Source organism: Sciurus vulgaris (assembly GCF_902686455.1).
Source record: "Sciurus vulgaris genome assembly, chromosome: 13".
NCBI lineage: Eukaryota > Metazoa > Chordata > Mammalia > Rodentia > Sciuridae > Sciurus > Sciurus vulgaris.
The window spans coordinates 57942816-57961697 of record NC_136474.1 but is presented as its reverse complement, the minus strand read 5'-3'; the positions used below and the strand labels follow the sequence as shown (position 1 = coordinate 57961697).

The window sequence follows — 18882 nt, the reverse complement described above, 5'->3', positions numbered from 1 at the left end:
TACGACTGTTTATGAAAGTGGGGATGTTTGTGAAAAATAGTAACCTTGAGGCATTTTTTTCTTGGAGTTCCTCATATAAACCCCCTAACCTCTGTACATGGGGCATGAAACATAAATGTGCATTATATAGAAGCTACTGCATCATATGATAATTTAGTTGCAAATCTGATAGACTAGTCAATTGGCTGCATTCATAATCACTCAATAAGAATGACTATTAAATGGAGAAAACAGAAAGCCAGAGTTTAGGAAGAGACCACAGGTATTGATTCTGAATATATAAAAACCATTTTAAAGTGTTGGTGTAGAAAGGCACAAGATGCCCCTACAGCTTGGTCCTTCTTTTGTGGGATATAGAAACAAGACTGCAAAACTACTTAGTTCGAAAAGACCTGAGGTTAAAATTTTCTCCTTTAAAACAATCGAGAACGTGAAGAGAGAGCCTACAGAATGGGAGAAAATCTTTGCCATTGTACCTCAGATACAGCATGAATCTCTTAGTATATATAAAGAACTCAAAAAACAAATCACCCAATCAATAAATGGGCAAACAAACTGAACAGACACTTCAGAGAAGAAGAAATACAATCTATCAACAAATATATGAAAAAATATTCAACATCTCTAGCAATTAGAAAAATGCAAAGTAAGAACTGATACTTCATCTCACTCCAGTCAGAATGGCAATTATCAAGGATACAAGTAATAATAAATGTTGGCCAGGATGTGGGGAAATAATACACTCATACATTGCTGGTGGTGCAGCCACTCTGGAAAGCAGTGTGGAGATTCCTCAGAAAACTTGGAATGGAACCACCTTTTGACCCAGTTATCCCACTCCTTGGCCTATACACAGAGGATTTAAAATCAGCACACTATAGTGATACATCCACATCAATGTTTATAGCAGCTCAACTCACAAAAGCTAAACTATGGAAACATCCTAGATACCCTTTAACAGATGAATGCATAAAGAAAATGTGGTATATATACACAATAGAATATTACTAATCCATAAAGAATGAAATTATGGCATTTGCTGGTAAAGATAGAAATGGAGACTATCATGCTCACTGAAATAAGCCAGTCCCCAAAAAACAAAGGCCGAATGTTCTCTCTGACGTGCAGATGCTAACACATATTAAGGGGGCAGGGGGAGAATAGAAGTTCATTGGATTAGACAAAGGGAAATGAGGGGAGGGAGGGGAGATGGGAATAGGGAAGACAGTATAATGAATTGGAGATAACTTTCCTATGTTCATATATGGATACACAAACATCATGTACAACCACAAGAATGGGAAGTTATACTCTATGTATGTATAAGATGTCAGAATATACTCTACTGGCATGTATATCTGAAAAGAACAAAAATTTTTTAAAAAGCACACAATTTTTTTTCTCCTTAAAATGAGCATAGTAATCAAATTCAACTTATGAGAGCTAGAGAATTGAATTCAACATTCTCACTCTAATGTACAGAGTGCAGGGTACAGTGATGTGTGGCTATATTCCCATCAGCTCAGGAGGCTGAGGGAGGATCACAAGTTGGAGGCCAACCTCAGTAACTTAGCTAGGCCCAGTCTCAAAATAAAAAGTCAAAAGGGCTGGGGTTATAGCTCACTGGTAAAGCACTGTTGGGTTCAATCCCCTGAACAACAACAAAAAAGTGTACAGGTATGAAATTCTAAAAGCCAGATGTGGTGGCACACACCCGTAATCCCAGCTACTCAGGAGGGTAAGGCAGGAGCATAGCAACTTCAGGATCAGTCTGGGCAATTTAGCAATACTTTGTATAAAAATGAAATAAAATATAAAACAATGAAAAAATAAAATAAAAAGAGTTGATGATGTAGCTCAGTGGTAAAGTGCTTGCCTAGTATATGCAAGACCATGAGTTTCATCCCCAGTCCCACTGGAAGGAAGGAAGAGAGTAAGGAAGTGTGGCCGGTGAGACCCAAGGCCCAGGGTTACACCACGTGCATCTAAAGATGGCGACTGGCAGAGAGCAAACGGTGTCCTGATTATGCCTGGAGAGAGGCAGGAAGCGTTTACAATTGGCTGTATGATAATCAGTTCAGCCCCCTAGCACATGGACAGATATATTTTACATGTATGCTTGAGCGAGTGATCGCTTGACTTTTAACAGGATTGGATGGACATATCTGGTTACAATTGCTTATGCATGAGACTGCTTTTATATTGAGGGTATTATCTGAATAAAGGGGAAGCTGCTTCATGAACTTCTGAAGAGTACGTGTCTTTTGTTCCGCTGGTGGGGTGGAAAGAGCAAGAAGCGGCGTGAGCTGCTTGAAGAAACCCAGGCTAAGAAGCAGCGGTTTTTTAGTAAGGAAGGAGGGAAGGAAGGAAAGGAAGACAGAAAGATGGATTACAGATTTACAAAAGCCATAGCGAGGAGAACTGTTTTGAGCCTGTTTTAGGAGGCAGTTCAAGAGAGGATGGTGGCTTCCGCCAGCAAAGTAATGGATGATAGAGGTAAATGGGCAGATTTAGGATTTAATTTGGAAGCACAGGCAAAAGCATTTCAACATATCAAATGACATAAAGTACATTCCCCATTATGCTAAGTGAAAGAAGTCAGACACAAAAGACTACTGACTGCATGATTCTAAAACTGGATGACAGAAGCAGATGGAGTTGCTTGGAGCTGGTGGTTGGGAGAAGGAACTGAATGTAAAGGCTAGGAGGGAATTTTTTTTTTTTTTATAACTTTATTTCATTTATTTTTGTTACATGGTGTGAGGATCAAACCCAGTGCCTCACACGTGTACAGCAAGCGCTCCACCACTGAGCCACAGCCCCATGCCCCTGGGAGGGAATTTGTTAGGGTAAAGAAATGAAATGCTTTTGATCTTGTTTATGGTGGTGGTTATGCAAACAGTTACCACGATTCATCAGATTTCACACAAATCCAATTTTCTGGCTTCTCTTGCTAAGCTCCTTGTGCTCATGTCGTGTGGCTCTGGAATCTCATCCCTGGGAAGTTACATGGGTTGTGCCCCTTCCTGCAGGTAATCACTCATTCGCAGCACTGATCTCACCCCTATCCATGAGGAAATCAGTGAAGAACTAGATAATGACTCAACTCTGAAACCAGATGGAAAGTTCATTACCTCATTCCTAGTTGTTATTTTATAAACCCTATTCTGTTTCCCTAAATTAAATGGTTGACCAAAAATCCCCTACAACAGGGAGGTCAGCAAAGTATTGCAAGGAAACAGGAAAAGACAGCTGAGGATCCTGGGTAGCTTTATGTGCCCAATCTGATAAAGCAAAACCAAATCCTAAGTGGATTTAAAAAGGAAAGGGAGGTCACTAAGGAGTTCCTCGGGTCTAGGGAGAGAAAAGCAAAATAAAGATCCAGAGCTGATCTCGAATGTGGTTGTTGGCAACATGTGACAGGTCTAATCTCACTCTGGGTATGCTAATATGAAGCTGAATTAAAATCTTGGTAAGCATGAGGATGGAAATACAATAAGCAAAGTTAAAATTGTTATTCAAAGTGACAAGAGTCTGGGCTGAAATATTTCATTCTAGGGCAATGAATACAATCCACTCCCTCTTCAGCAATGGATCATGCTGGATGGGCCCAAGTACAGTGAGCTATTCCTGGAGCTAAGGCCCTCCCACCATGAACAGACCTCCTGATTTCCTGTGATGTATTGATATATTTGACTATGTCATAATCAAAGCACAGTCTTAGAGTTGGTATTTCAGTCTCCAAAAATTACCTCTGCATATCTCTGCACATTACTGTGTGGTGACTTTAAATTTCATTTAAATTTATTTTATCCTTTACCCTAAATATCTTAGAAGAGCGCCTCTCCATAAACCTCAAACACTGTCTCATCTTATTGTAAATTAAATAGGACTAGGTAGGCTATGTTTCTCAAACTTTAAAGATAAGATCACATGGAGATCTTTTTTAAAATGCTTATTTCTATTCAGTAGATCTGAGGTGGGCCCCAAATCTGCAGTGCTGCTGGTCTAAGGACCAGAAACCAGGACCTAAGAGGAATCTCTGTGTAAAACTCAATCTACCACCTTATTTAGGTTCTGTCAGAACATACATAATTCAGCAGGTCAGTAATATTTAATTTGTCTATGAAAATACTAATGCTGCTAAGTAAACAAGGAGCAGTCTAACTACCAGGGGATGCAAACTGTGGGCCAGCTTAATTACATCTTTCTGAAATTCTCATCACTAACAGGCACAGATGAATAACCCTAGGAGTTGTTGATGGGGTTCAAAAACCATCACAGGACTACTATCTATTACCCAAACTGCAAGCCCAAAACACAAAACTACATAGCATCCGGTGACTGACACCACGGAATGATGGTCCCCTCCTAAGGGGCAGTCACCAAATTATACAGACCATCTTTTGTTTTGGAGTCACTAATTAATTCAGCTAACATTTAACACTACGTTGTCACATCTTCAAGGAGTGGCAATGTGGAAAGTAGCATTCTTTTATTAGAACAGTGGCTCTGAAGAGTGTGTGGATCATTATGGTAAAAAGACCTCATTCATCCAATTTTAAGTAAGACCCCAGTACATTGGGAGGAGGGTGTTCCGTGCACTTCTGTTCCAGCATCAGGACCTGGATGGTTCATGCTTAAGCTGCAGTTTCATCTTATAGCCATTTTTGGAAATTCATAGATCAAATATTTTGAGCTATTGTTCTAACTTTTCTTCTTCCCTTTACCTTCAACTCTATGAGAAGACTTTCTATATGCCTTGTCTCTGATTCTCTCCTCTGGGCACTTGTGAATTCACTCCAGTTAGGCTTTGGAGCCCACTATCCACCAAAACGGATCAAGATCACAGCAGCCTCCATGTTGCTAATCCAATGCATGGTCAAGTCCTTCTGCCTCAGCAGCAGTAGATATAGTGAATCCTTCTTTCCTTCTTGAATATTTATCACTCACTTGGCCTCCAGAATCCAGTCTGGTTTCCTCCTAACTCTTGGCTGGTTCTTTGTAGTTTTCATGTCTATCTCTGACCATTGGTGAGCACTGCTATGCAGCCCTTGGACCTCTCTCCTTTACTAACTATATCTACTTCTTGAAAGCTCATCCAATGTCATGGATTAGATCAAGTATATGACATGAATACCAAGTTTATTGATCTATAATCCAAGTCTTCCTCTGAACTTCAGACTCAGAGATCCAATTGACTACTCACCATCTCCACTTGGTTGTCTCCAACTTTGAAGTCGTCTTGATTCCTTACTTTCCCTGACACACCACATTAGCTCCATCTTGTAGCAGCACCTTTAAATACTTCTAAAATTCCACCATTCTCAGCACGCCCACTCTTCCCATCTGGTTCCAGTTTCTCACTTGGATTATTACAGTGGCCTCCTAACTCACCCCGGTGGTCCCAGCCTTCTCCATATAATCTATTCCATTCTATGAAGTCCCTTCATGCCACGTCTCTGTTCAAAACCCCCACCCAGGAGAAATGACATAGCAGGGGCAGGGTGGCCTGGCCTGGAGCTAGCTTTATTTAGCACATCGGCTCTGACCCAGCTGGTGCCTTTTGCTGGCGTCAGAGATCATTTCTTCAGAGGCTGCTCCACTGGTGGCTGGAGGCAGAAGTTCCACATCCTGGTGGCAGCATACACATCAATCTCCTGTGTAGCCAGTTTCCCCAGCTACCCTGATCCCAGGTGATGGAGGATAAGGTCTTCAGGGTGACCACGTGGTTCCGTGTTCTCTGACGCTTTTCATATGACTCAGATGCTAGGTTGGGTCAATTACCATATCCAGACTTTTCCCAGTGGACAGATGATGAATGAGGTAACTTTCCTGATGATAAAGACTGAAAGTGCAGATCCAGCTCTTTACAATGCCAGGTAAGAATTTCAAGAAATTGCAGACTGTGGATTGTACATTAAAATCACAGATTCAATTGGTTTGGTCAAGGGGAAAAAAGCCAGCTTTTCATAAATGCCCCCCACCCAACTCCACCCTATTGCTCTTCTCATTCATTTACTGCAGCCAAACTAGCTACCTTACCACCTTCCTTCCTCTAGACTGAGCCTGCACAAAATGAGGTCCCATTTTTTTAAATGGTTCATGTTTAATTAGATATGGAAATTGAGAGAGGTATTTAAAAGCTCATCTAGCAATCTGACAGTAATTTTATTTGTGTTGAACCTAATATTTTTTAAATTTTTTTTTATTAAAATTTTTTTTTTTTTTAGTATTCGGGATTGAACCCAGACAGGCACACTGAGCAATATCCCCAGTCCTCTTTTTATTTTGAGACAGAGTCTCACTAAGTTGCTGAGGCTGACCTCGAACTTGCAGTCCTCCTGCCTCAGCCTCCTGAGTTCCTAAGATTACAGTCCTGAGCCAAAACCTAACCATTTTTAAAATAAGTGCTTGTATTTTATATATATATATATATATATATAATATAGTGTTTTAAGAGTTCATTTTTCTTTTTCTTTCTTTTATTCTTTTGAGACAGAATCTTGTTATGCTGCCCTCAAGTGATCCTTTGTCTCCACCTCTGGAGTATCTAAGCCCACCACGCTGGACATAGATTTTTATTTTGTATTTCATTTTACAAAATTAGTGATGAGATGGAAATTCTTTAAAAAACAAAATACAACACTTTGCATGTGTGCGTGTGTGTGGTGCGTGCACGTGCACATGCACTGGGAATTGAACCACTCACTACTGGTCTTAACAGTAAATAATTTGAGAAGCACTGCTCTAATTATTCTAAAATTGCAACTCTCCCACGTACTTCCCATCCCGTTACTTTGCCTTCTCTCTTTTTTTCTTTCTTAACCCTTAACATCCATTTTAAAGTCATCTCCTCTTTATCTGCCCGGGAATGAAATCCACTGATGCTCAAGTTCCTCATATAAAGTGGCACATCAGGCTGGGGATGTGGCTCAGTGGTAGAGTGCTAGTCTGAGATGTGTGAGGCCCTGGGTTAGATTCCTGGCACCGCAAAAAATAAATAAATAAAATGGTATGTAGCATTTGCATAAAACCTAGGCCCATACTGTTATATACTTTATTTAGGTTTTTATTTTTATTTTTATTTTTTAAATGTGGTGCTGGGGATCAAACCCAGTGCCTCGTGCATGCTAGGGAAGTGCTCCACCACTGAGCCACAACCTCAGCCCCTGCTGTATACTTTAAATCATCTCCAAACTAGGTATGGTGGTACACACCTATAATTCCAGCACTGAATTCCAGGCTGAGGCAGGAGGACCATGAGTTTGAGGCCAGCAGGGACAACACAGCCATACCCTATCTCAAAATTAATAAATCATCTCTTGATGGCTTATAATACCTAACACAATGTAAATGCTACACAAATAATATATTTAGAGAATGAGGACAATAAAAAAAGAGCCCATATATATTTAGTACAAACACTTTTTCTTTTTCTGGATATTTTCAACCTACAGTTGTTTTGAAACCAAGGATGCAAAATCTGTGGATAAGGAGAGCTAACCATCAATTTAATGTACTGCCCGCTTAACAGTATTATCTTATTTGTAGTCCATTTTTCCCGGAAAAACATCTACTGGATTAACAAATAAATCTACTCCAAACAACTTATAGATCTAACCAAATAACCCATGACAAACCAAAGTGATAATGATAAACCTTGATGAACATTTTTAAAGATTTTTTTAGTTGTCAAAGGACCTTTATTTTATTTATTTATATGTGGTGCTGAGAATTAAACCCAGTACCTCACACATGCTAGGCAAGTGCTGTACCACTGAGCCACCTCAGCCTCAAGAACAGTTATTTTTTGAGATGGGGTCTCACTATGTTGCCCAGACTGGTGTGCAACTCTTGAGCTCCAGATCCTTCTACTTCAGTCTCCAGAGTGCTGGGATTACAGGTGTGCACCACCACCCACCAGGTATAAACAAAGATTTTCAAATTTAAAAAAAATTGTGTGGATTCCTACCAGTCACACAGGGTTGTGTGCATTGATGACAGACAGCCAGGCTTCCTAGTAGCACGCTGAAGCATCCTCTGGTAAAGACCAACACTGATCTAATTTTTGATTTTGGTAACCAGATTTTATTAACCTTGAAAAACTTAATATCTGGGAGACAGTGATGCACATCTGTAATCCCAGCTACTAGTGAGGCTGAGGCAGGAGGACCTCAAGTTTGAGGTCGGACTCAGCAACTTAGCAAGACCCTCAACTCAGTGAGACCCTGTCTCAAAAAAAAAAAAAAAAAAAAAAAAAAAAAGAAATGGTGATGTGGCCAAATGGTAGAGCACTTCTGGGTTAAATCTCCAATACCAATAAATAAATAAATATAAAAAGGGCTGGGGATGTAGCTCAGTGGTAGACACGCCTGGGTTTAATTCCCCAGTACCATACTCATGCGCATGCACATACACACACACACACACACACACACACACACACACACAGTCACACAACTCATTTAACAAATGTGATGGTCAGTCACATGTGTCAACTTGGTTACAGTACTGTTTAGTCAAACATTTATCTAGATGTTTTTCTAAAGGTATTTTGCAGATGTGGATAACATCTATAATCAGTTGATTTTAAGAGATTGCCCTTGATAATATATACCAACTCCTTAAAAATATCCTTCCCTCTCTTCTGCCACATATATGTAAGGGAGGGAGATGTTATACTTATATAGATATTTGTACATTTATATATATATAAAATATGTAAATATTTCTTAGTTTGAGCTTCAATTATATATGAAATATATAAATATATATAAATATAAAAATATCTATTTGAATAAAATATGTACACACTCCAAGGTATAATTCTTTGACATACTGAGAGTTTTGAACTAAAGAAGCAGTCTGAAAACTAATCTGACTCCTCACTGCTTTGCTCCTTCTGAAGCAGAGAGGGGCTTTCTCTGAAGTCCCCTTTTCTACCTAAAGGCCAGATCCTCTAGATTAACTGACTGGAAAGACACCTAGATTTGATATTATACCCAAAAACCAGAAAAAATTTTTCCCAGACTATTATTTGTTCTTTAAGCTCACTCATGTCCCCTAAAAATCTTTTACAACCCTCCAAAAGTGCTTACAGGTCTCCTCTCTCCCCTATGAAGACAGTGTGTAAGTTTCTAAATCTCACTGGGTTGTTGGGTGCTCATTCTGTGATGTCTCTGGGCCTGTATTTATTTATTTACTTTTTTATTTATTATTTTTGGTACCAGATATTGGACCCAGGGGCACTTAACCACTAAGCCACATCCCCAACCCTTTTTTGTATTTTATTTAGAGACAGGGTCTCGCTGAGCTGCTTAGGGCCTCACTAAATTGCTGAGGTTGGCTTTGAATTCGAGATCCTCCTGCCTCTGCCTCCAAAGCCACTGGGATTACAGGTGTGCTCCATAGTGCTCGGCACCTCTGGATCTTTAACAAACTTGTATGCCTTTCCTCCTATTAATTTATTGTCAGTTTTTTTTTAGCAGATTCAATGATACTGTCAGGGGATGAACATGTAAACCCCTTATTGACCATTGCTCTAGAGAACCCTCACTAATAGATAATACAAGTAGATAAAAAATATCTACAATAAAAAATAGAATAAAATCTTTAATCTTAGGTTAAACAAGAAATCTCTGGGATTGAACATCTCCTATAAGAATGAAAGCACAGATGTATATTTCTAGATCAGTCTAGAACTCATCAGGAAGACTCTCAGACTCTACTTAGAGAACCAGCAATTTGAGGAAGGCTTTACTGCTCATACTTGACCACAAATGGAACGTTTTAATCCGCAGACCTGAAAGCACTTCACAATGATCCTTGACAGCGTTTCATTTAAGCAGAATTAGACACATTCTATGACAGAGTAGTCATATCCACTGAGTTCACTGGAGATGTGGCTCTTTCTATCTTATGGGATGCCCAGTTAGTGCTTAGCTGTCTTAGGTCCATTCTCAACCTCTAGATTCTGTTCAGATAACTCCCTTCAGCTTTTTCCCTAAACCTACCCTCCCAGGGCCTTTGGACTATTTCCACTTGGATATTTTCTTATGGGATTACTATATCTTCAACTGGCCCCTTCATGAGTTCTTTAACTTCCTCCTGAGCCAATCTCTCTTCCTCTCTTTATCACTGGGTTTAAAACCTGGGAGTTGTCTTTGATATCTTTTTTCCTTGTATATCCAATCTGACAACAAATTCCTTTCAAAATTTATCTGTAAATCAAATTCCTTTTTATTTCAATTCACAACTTCAATTTAGCTATCTTCTCTTTCCCCAGCTCTGATAATAAAAGATTCAGAGGTAAGAAACCCTTTTCCCCAAATCTGTTTTTAATGACTAATACAGTAATATGAACAAGGCCAATTTAAAACATTAAAACAAAACATCTTCAAGTCCACTAAAAGAAAAATGACAAAGCGAAGAGTGAGATTATCTGAGATATCTTGGAAATGTTACAGATTTACTTTTTGTGGTCCAGTTTGCTTCCAAAAAACAAAAATTTCAGAAATAACAATAACTGTTCATGGGTGTTTTGCTCATGGAATAACTGAAGGAAATAGAAATCATATTTTGAACTTTCTTTTTTTCTGTCCTGGAGATCGAATCCAGGGCCTTCTGCAAGAGAAGCTGGTGCTCTACCACTGAGCTACAGCCCCAGCCCTTAGCCTTTATTATGGAATTCCTTTACATTTTAAATGTTTATAAAATTGCACTGCTCACCCAACTTTACAAATAAAGAAACTGAAAGAGCGTGCGCTGGCACATACCTGTAATCCCAGCGGCTTGGGAGACTGAGGCAGGAAGATCATGAGTTGTTGAGCCAGCCTCAACAACTTAGCAAGGCCCTAAGCAACTTAGTGAAACCATGTCTCTTAGTAAAATACAAAAAAGGGCTCGGGAATGTGGCTCAGTGATTGAGCACCCCTGTGTTCAATTGCTGGTACCAAAAAAAAAAAAAAAAAAAAAAAAAAAAAAAAAAAAAAAAGAAAGAAAGAAAAGGGAAAAAGAAAAAGAAAAAAGAAACAGATTCAAAAAGATTAAACAGCTTAGTGGTTGTATAGCTGGCTAGTGGGAGAGATGAATTAAGTTCAGCATTTGCAATGCCCAGTTCTACTGTGTCACAATAATACATTGTCATTATTACACTTGTTTGACTTGAAATAGGTTTGAAAACTAAAAACAGAATAAAAAGACTTAGTTCAATAAGTCTGGAAATCTAGTTTCAATATGGAATAATAAAATAGAGGTTCCATTTGCATTTCTTAATTTTCCATTTTCTATATTCATTGGAGAAGAGTAATTCATTTAGAGTGCACAAATGGTGTTAACACACAGTCTCCAGTGTAAAAGGGACTCTGGTTAACATTTATAAAGTGGAAGGAGCCCAAGTAAGTTTGCCAAAAGGAGGAATATGGAAATTCTGCCCACAGCCAGAACAATGGACATAGATTTGTCAAAACAAAGAACAGTAAAGTTAGGGAAGACAATTTGTTCAGTCTTTGTTATGCTATTTTATGACTATTTTTCCAATCCCTGGCTTCCTGTTCACTTTAACAAAGAAAAAGATTAAACCAAAGATTTAACATTTTGCAAATTTATATTATCCTTTAGTAGAAGCCAGAACACTGTAAACAATAAATTATAGTGTTCAAAATCCAAACTCAAAAACAACCTCCAGATGCCCATTCCAGTTTTACAGAAGGAATTTAAAATTCACTGTTCATCTATGGTACAATTTTAGTCTTAATGCTAATAAGGTTTAAATTTAATGTTATCTTTGGGTTCTTATTATCCTGAACTAGTCAATATATTTTATACTGTTACACAACAACATTTTCACTTTCATACTGGCCTTTGGATATTGTGTCAGTGAGCTACATCTGGACAACTGGGAAACAACATCAGTAAGTAGGAAGGAGGTAAATTTAAGCCATGAGTTTAAAGTACAGAGCTTAAAAAAAAAAAAAAAAGACCCTGAAAATACAGTCACAAAATAATGCCCAGAACACTCTATTTAAACATGTGTGGGCAGCACACCTTTCTCCCCGGCTCACTGATGAGCTGTGGGGTAACCTCCTTCTCAAGAACTACTTAAATCTTTTCAAAAGCATTTTGTGCGTTTGCATTTTTAACATGGCATTTCAGTTGAGGTTTTGATCCAGTGCTTCACCATACTATAGTTAGTTCATCCACCAGAGGTGACATTAAGTGGCTTCACTACTGATCTGTGCGCCGTGCACACACACACACACACACACACACACACACACACACACACACACACATACGCGTAAGGTGGGGGTGGGGGGTTTCTCCTAAGTGAACAGTGAGCACGAATTCACAGACCCAATTCCCACCACATTACTCAAGCACTCGCTAAAGGCCCGCCAATTTTATATAGGAACTTTTAAACCCTTCTTAGAAACTACTACGGCTTTGCACCAATGGCGTTTTAAACAAATAGTACCGTGGGTTTTAAGAAAGTTATTTTAATCTATACTTTCAGTTCGGAGAGGCGAACATAAAGCAGGTAGTCTAAAACCTCCTGTCACTTTGTGGCTAGGTTTTAAATGGCTTACAATCGCTGGTTTGGTGCTAACGTTCAAATCCCAAATCCCACCTCATCAGTTGTGTCACGACTTCAGAAAGTCACTCGGACGCTCCAGTTGAACTTGAAGATCTTTGAGGGGTGTGTGTGTGTGTGTGTGTGTGTGTGTGTGTGTGTGTGTGTGTGTTGGGAGAGGACGCGGGGGTGGGATGCGAAGGGCAGTTTTCACAGACCCTCGGTTGCTCGAAACACCCAGCCTCTGTGGGGGTCCTGCAGCACGTGCAGATACAGCAAAACCAAACTCATCCGAGTTCTCTGGAGAGAGGGAAGCACAGTCGGTTCAACCACGTCCTGCGGAGTAACTGCTTTGTGGAAGCCTTGTGGCCGGCGCTTGTTTCCTTTCTGTGCCAGGGCGTGTGCTGGTTCTCCACCAGCTGGGAAGCCTGGCACTCGGCTGGGCCCGCGCCTGGATCCCCATCAGTGGAGCAAGGCACCTGGACTTCGGAAGGAGGCAGCATCGCCCGATTGTTTGTTTTCACCTACCGAAATCCTGTGCAATGGGGCATTTTCCCCGTGGCCCGCCCCCAACGGGTTCAGGTTTATCCTTGCAGCAGTTTTCTAACGCACTGGCTTCTTTTAAATACACACACACACACACACACCATGCCTTCGGCTTCCCCAACATCTCCCTCCCCAGCTGATAGGCGTGCAAGCCGAGCTCCCCAGACACTTACACGTGGCCACAGCGGGTCCGGACAGGCTGGTGCAACACCTCAAGGCACACGGAGCAGTCGAAGGACGTAACCGGCAGCTCAGGGTCCCCCTTGCGCTGCACCGCCCGTGGGGTGGCAGAGGCTGGCGAGGATTTGCTGCTATCGCTACTCAGCAGGGAGCCCATCGCTGTGCTTCTCGCTCAGACAGTTGCCAAGAGCTCAGTGCCTGCTGTCGGTTGTTTTGTTGTCCTGCGGTGGAGGAAGGAAGTCCCAGCCCAGCTGTGATCGCCGCCTCCAAGCTCGCCCAGCAAGTACAGCCTGGAAGCAGACTCCGCCGCTGCGCTCAACCTCGGTTGAGGGCAGGCCAAGTGCGCGGCCACGGGCTTGAAATTGTCTTTCGCTAGCTGCCTTGATTGGGGTGCAGAGGCGGAGGCGACAGCCTCACCGTGCAATCTGCGAGGTCTCGCGGTCCTGGGAGAATTGAAACCTGAAACCTCTACGGGAGAGGAGAGGACCCGGGTAGACAGTGAACCTTCCAGGCTATGACACACCCCTCCCTCCCTCCAGTCACAAGTTAAGCAAAGTGATGTCCTGGTCATGCTTAATGGGAAGTAGAAAACACCTACCTGATAGTCGATGATCCTATCAGTTCTCCACATTAGAATCATAATACGCTGCAAAGATAACCTAAAACAGCTGGGTGTGGTGGCGCCAGTAATTCCAGCAACTCAGGAGACTGAGGCAGGAGGATCACAAGTTCGAAGCCAGCCTCAGCAAATTAGTAAGACCCTCAAGCAATTTGGTGAGATCTAGTATCAAAATAAAAAAATAAAAAGGGCTGGGGATGTGGGGATGTAACTCACTGGTTAAACACTCCTGGGATCAATCCCCAGTACCCAAAAACGCGCGCGAGCGCGCGCGCGCGCGCACACACACACACACACACACACACACACACACACACAACAAACAAACCAAAAAAAAAAAAAAAAAAAACACTAAGGCTGAGTCTCCTAAGACATAATCACTACTTCAATCATCATCTACTCAATGCTCCATTAATGGAGAGGTGGCATGGAGTATTGGAAAAAGATCTGAATTCAAATCTCAGTTCTAGGGCAGGGATTCTGGTTTCTGCAACTCAGGATTTTTTTCCCCTACTGTTTGTACTCTCCCCATTTTACCTATCCTCTTTTAACATGACCAAGAGTGGATATCATTCACTGACTAATTAATGCATTTTCAAAAAAGGTATTTGATGCATGCCAGACACCATCTGTGATGTTTTCAACAAACAAAATCCCAATTCTCACAAAATCACAGAATTTGCTTTAAAAAGAAAAAGGTCTTGAGAAAATTATAGATTCACATGTAGTTTTACAAAGCAATATTCAAAACACACACAGAAAATATATCATACCTATAATACATAATAATCCCTTACGTTTCATCTAGTTTCCCCAAGAAAATATAAATAATGAACATATAAATGAATAAAATTATCTCAAATAAAAAACCAGGAAGAAGCCAGGCATCATGGCCTGTGCCTGTGATCCCAGTAACTGTGGAGGCTGACGCAGGATACAAGTTTGGGACCAGTCTCAGTAACTTAGGAAGGTCCTAAGCAATTTAGCAAGACTCTGTCTCAAAATAAAGAAGTACATAGGCTGGGGATGTAACTCAGTGGTAAAATGCCTGTGGGTTCAATCCCTAGTACCAAAAACAAAACAAAAACAAAAACAACTACAAAAGAAGAGAAGAAACAAAAACAAACGAACAACAAAAAAAGAAGGAATGAGGGGGGTGCGATAAAAAGGTCAGAGAAGCTATGCCTGGTGGCTCACAGCTATAACCCCAGCTACTCCAGAGGGTAAGGCAGTAAAATCCTAAGTTCCAGACCAGTGTGAGCAATTTATACTCACAAAATAAAATAAGGGCTAGGTATATAGCTCAGGGGTAGAGTGGTGTGTGAGGCCCTGGGTTTAATCCCTAGCTCTAAAAAGAAGAAGGAGGAGGAGGAGGAGGAGGAGGAAGAGCAGGAAGAAGAGGAGGAAGAGGAGGAAGAGGAAGAAGAAGAAGGGGACGAGGAGGAGGAAGAGAGAATTTTTAAAAATTAAGTGACAACTGAGCAGTCATGAATAATAAGGAATCAGCCATTCAAAGGGAAGCGCTAGAAAAGCATGGGAACTGTAAGTGAGATGGGAACAAAGAACAGAGAAGACGTGGAGTTGGACCACAGGGGGAGAGAGCTAGAAGAAAGATGAAGAGTCATTCGGATCTCTAAAAGAAAAGCAAAAACCCCTTCCTGATCCCACTTGTCCCTCAGCTTGTGCCCTAATTCTTTTCAAAGTCAAATCCCTACTTTTATGTCTCCATTTCTTTATTTTCCACTCTTTATCCAGTCCAGTCTAGGTTCCACATGGATCTCTCTACATCTATCTGTCCCAAAATGATTCCATCATCAATGTCACTGATGACTTTCCTATGAATAACTCCAATAGATTTATTTCTCTGCAGAAAGGATGAAAATAAGTAAGTTTGTAATTTCAAGAAGTGTTGAGGGAATGAGAAACACATTTTTATATTCATTGGAGTTCATTTTTATTAGGAAAATCAGAGGAAAGTGAATGTAAAGTATGATAAGTTTTGTAAAGTATGATAAATTGACTCAACAAATATATAAAGTAATGTTAAAAATGACTGGCTTATCATTTTGGGGTCTATTTAGATTAGTTTCTTTTAAATTTAAAAAGTACATTGGCAGCCACTGAAGCCAGAATTGGGGACAGGCAGTTAGTGTAGAAATAGGAGATTGGATCAAATCCAGGAAATGGATGCCATGAAAGCCATCTGCCTCTGGAAGCTGGAGACTGCCCCTGGGAGAATGGAATGTCAAGGATCTCTGGAGCCCATTGATTACCAAATTTACCTGCCCTTATCAAGGATTGCAGGCAAGGAGCTGCTAATTAATGCCCCCTGGGTCCTTGCCTGCCTGAATCACTTTGGTCCTCCCACTGCCCATTGGCTTTTCACTTTATGTATCTCACTTGCAAAACCAGGCCTAGTCACATAGACAGGAAGCAGAGATAAGCGGGGAGAGAGCTGGAGAACAAAAGAGACCTTAACCTATAAAAGATGTAGGGTGCGCTCACTTCTTGGGATTCTGGAACATCAGCCAAGGCCCCCTTCTCCCTCCAGGGAGAAGTCTGTAATATTACTGCTCATTAATAAAACCTGCTTAATGCGCTTGCCTTGGCATGCTTCTCTAGTGTTCAAACTTCAACATTAGACAAAGCAGAACTTGTCACCCATCAAGGGCGGTATCACCATGCACTATGCCTGTAATCCCAGTGCCTTGGGAGGCTGAAGCAGGAGGATCACAAATTCAAGATCAGCCTCAGTAATTTAGCAAAACCCTCAAGCAACTTAGTGAGACACTGACTCAAAATTAAAAGTAATATAAAAGGGTTGGGGATGCCGAGCACGGTGGTGCACACCTGTAATCCCAGCAACTCAGGATGCTGAGGCAGGGGGCTCTCAAGTTCAAAGTCAGTCTCAGTAAAAGTGAGACACTAAGCAACTCAGTGAGACCCTGTTTCTAAATAAAATACAAAATAGGACTGTAATGTACAAAGCTGCTCCACCTGACTTTTCCAGTGCAGCCATTTTCCCCGCCTCCCAACCACTTGTCAATCTGTGAACATCCTAGCTAGCTATTGGTTCCTCAGTCAGCTTGCAAGTATCCTTCTCCGATATTGGTCCCCTGTTAGCCAGGCGGAATGCAACTGCTTTACTGTAGCTACCCCACCATCTTTTCTCATCCTTCTGTCTCTCCTCCTCACTTTCTCTATCCTCCTGGCTTTCACACTCTCTCTAGCGCATGCCCTTTCTCATTCTCTTTCTTTTCCTCTCATTTTCTCTCTTACCCTGCAGGGAGACACTCTGTTTGCTTAGTAAACTCCCTTATGTGATTTCCCGTGTCCGGCATGGTTTCCGTGGGATTCCTTACAAAGACTGGGGATGTGGCTCAGTGAGCAAGTGCCCCTGAGTTCAATCCTTCATACAAAAAAGGGGGGTGGTGGCTGGGATGTTAATTCCTCATAATAACCCTATGAGATAGGAAATTAACATTTCATCCTGATTTTCCAGAAAAATAGAGGTGAAGACAGGTTCAAACTTGACTAAGATCATATTTATAGTAAAAAGTAAAGCTAAAATTGAGCTCATGAAATCTGGCTATTATTGTCAATGTGCTTAACCACTATGAAATATTGGCTTTCCTTTATCTGGGTTAGCATGGAAGTATTTCTAAAACACTATAAACTAAATAAAAAGGGAAGGTACCAAAGAATACAAAAATCAATATAAAATATACTCCTTATGGGCAAAGAGCATTATATATATACCGCTGGGAGAAACTAGTGTGGACATGTTCAAAGTCATAAAACTCTTTTTCTTATAAACTGAATGACCTTGGCAGGTTTCTTCTTGGTCATTAGTTTCTTCATCTGAAAAACAACAGATAATGTTTATCTGTAAAATTATTGTCAGAGGTTAAATGCAATAACAATGAAACCCTTGGCTCATTGCCTGGCAGGTAGTGTTAAATAGGCATTTGTTTCTCTCTGACTTTATTCACTCTGCAAGCATTCAATGAGAACCTACTCTGTGTTAAGCACCTCAATAGATGATAGGGGTACAATCAAGAGCAAGACCCAAAAAGGCAGGCTAAATGGCCAGCTATTTATTTTGTTTTATTTTTATTTTATTTTATTTTATTTTTGCTGCTGAGCATCTATCTCTTCATCTTGTTCTTCCGTTACCCTACACGCACTTCTGTTGCAGAAGTCATCCTTTCATCATCCCCAAATTTAACTATGTAGATTGATTACTACGAACCATGCACAATATTAAATGCAATGTATGTTTATGTATGTGTATATATTTCACTGTTGTAACAATGACTTTGGTGGGGCTGCCACTTAGTCTCCACTTTTGACTCTCAAGGCCTTTCCCTTCATGCATAGAAGTTCCTATTGCTGAAATCGGAAATCTATCCTTCTGAAGCATAGTTGCTAAATCTTCTTCACTTTTTTCTTTCTTTCTTTTTTTTATACTGAGGATCGAGTCCACCAGCACTCTACCACTGAACTAATCCCCAGGCTCTTTAATTTTTTATTTTGAAACGAGGTCTCACTAAGTCTTGTAGGCTGGCTTGTGATTCTCTAAGATCAGCCTCTCAAATCATTGGGATTACAGGAGTTTGTCACCAGGTCCAGTGTAAACTATCTTTTTATCTTTTATCTTTAGAACATCTTACCAATACTTCCTTGTTTCTTGCATAATTTATTCAGATGAGTTCTGTTGTCTACACCAAACTGACACATTTATTCTGTCTTCAGGCTTTCATGGTCTAGTAAATAAGATGGACAGGAAAATAACACATTCATAATTCAATATGCTAGGATCAGTGATAGGAATCTACATAAAGAAAGAGCAATGGTGCTAACTTTGCCTGGGGGATATAAATGGAAAGAAGGGGAAAGAGAAAGCATTGCAGATAGAGGGACCTGGAATGAAAGAAGGAAAAGCTAAACATTCCAGATAGAG

At 40.6% G+C, this 18882-nt stretch overlaps 1 protein-coding gene across 3 annotated transcripts in view; it reads right to left on the bottom strand.

The window, feature by feature from the left end:
- The window catches only part of RNF125 (ring finger protein 125), a 41034-nt gene extending 27273 nt beyond the window's left edge, over positions 1-13761 (bottom strand). For all 3 annotated transcript variants that reach the window (XR_013758872.1, XR_013758873.1, XM_079109344.1), the window contains exon 1: positions 13294-13761. Coding sequence is in view for 1 of the 3 variants with exons in the window: in XM_079109344.1 (XP_078965470.1) it covers positions 13294-13457 (164 nt within the window). In the remaining 2 variants the exon portion in view is untranslated. The remainder of the gene's footprint in view (positions 1-13293) is intronic.
- Positions 13762-18882: the final 5121 nt, after the last annotated feature.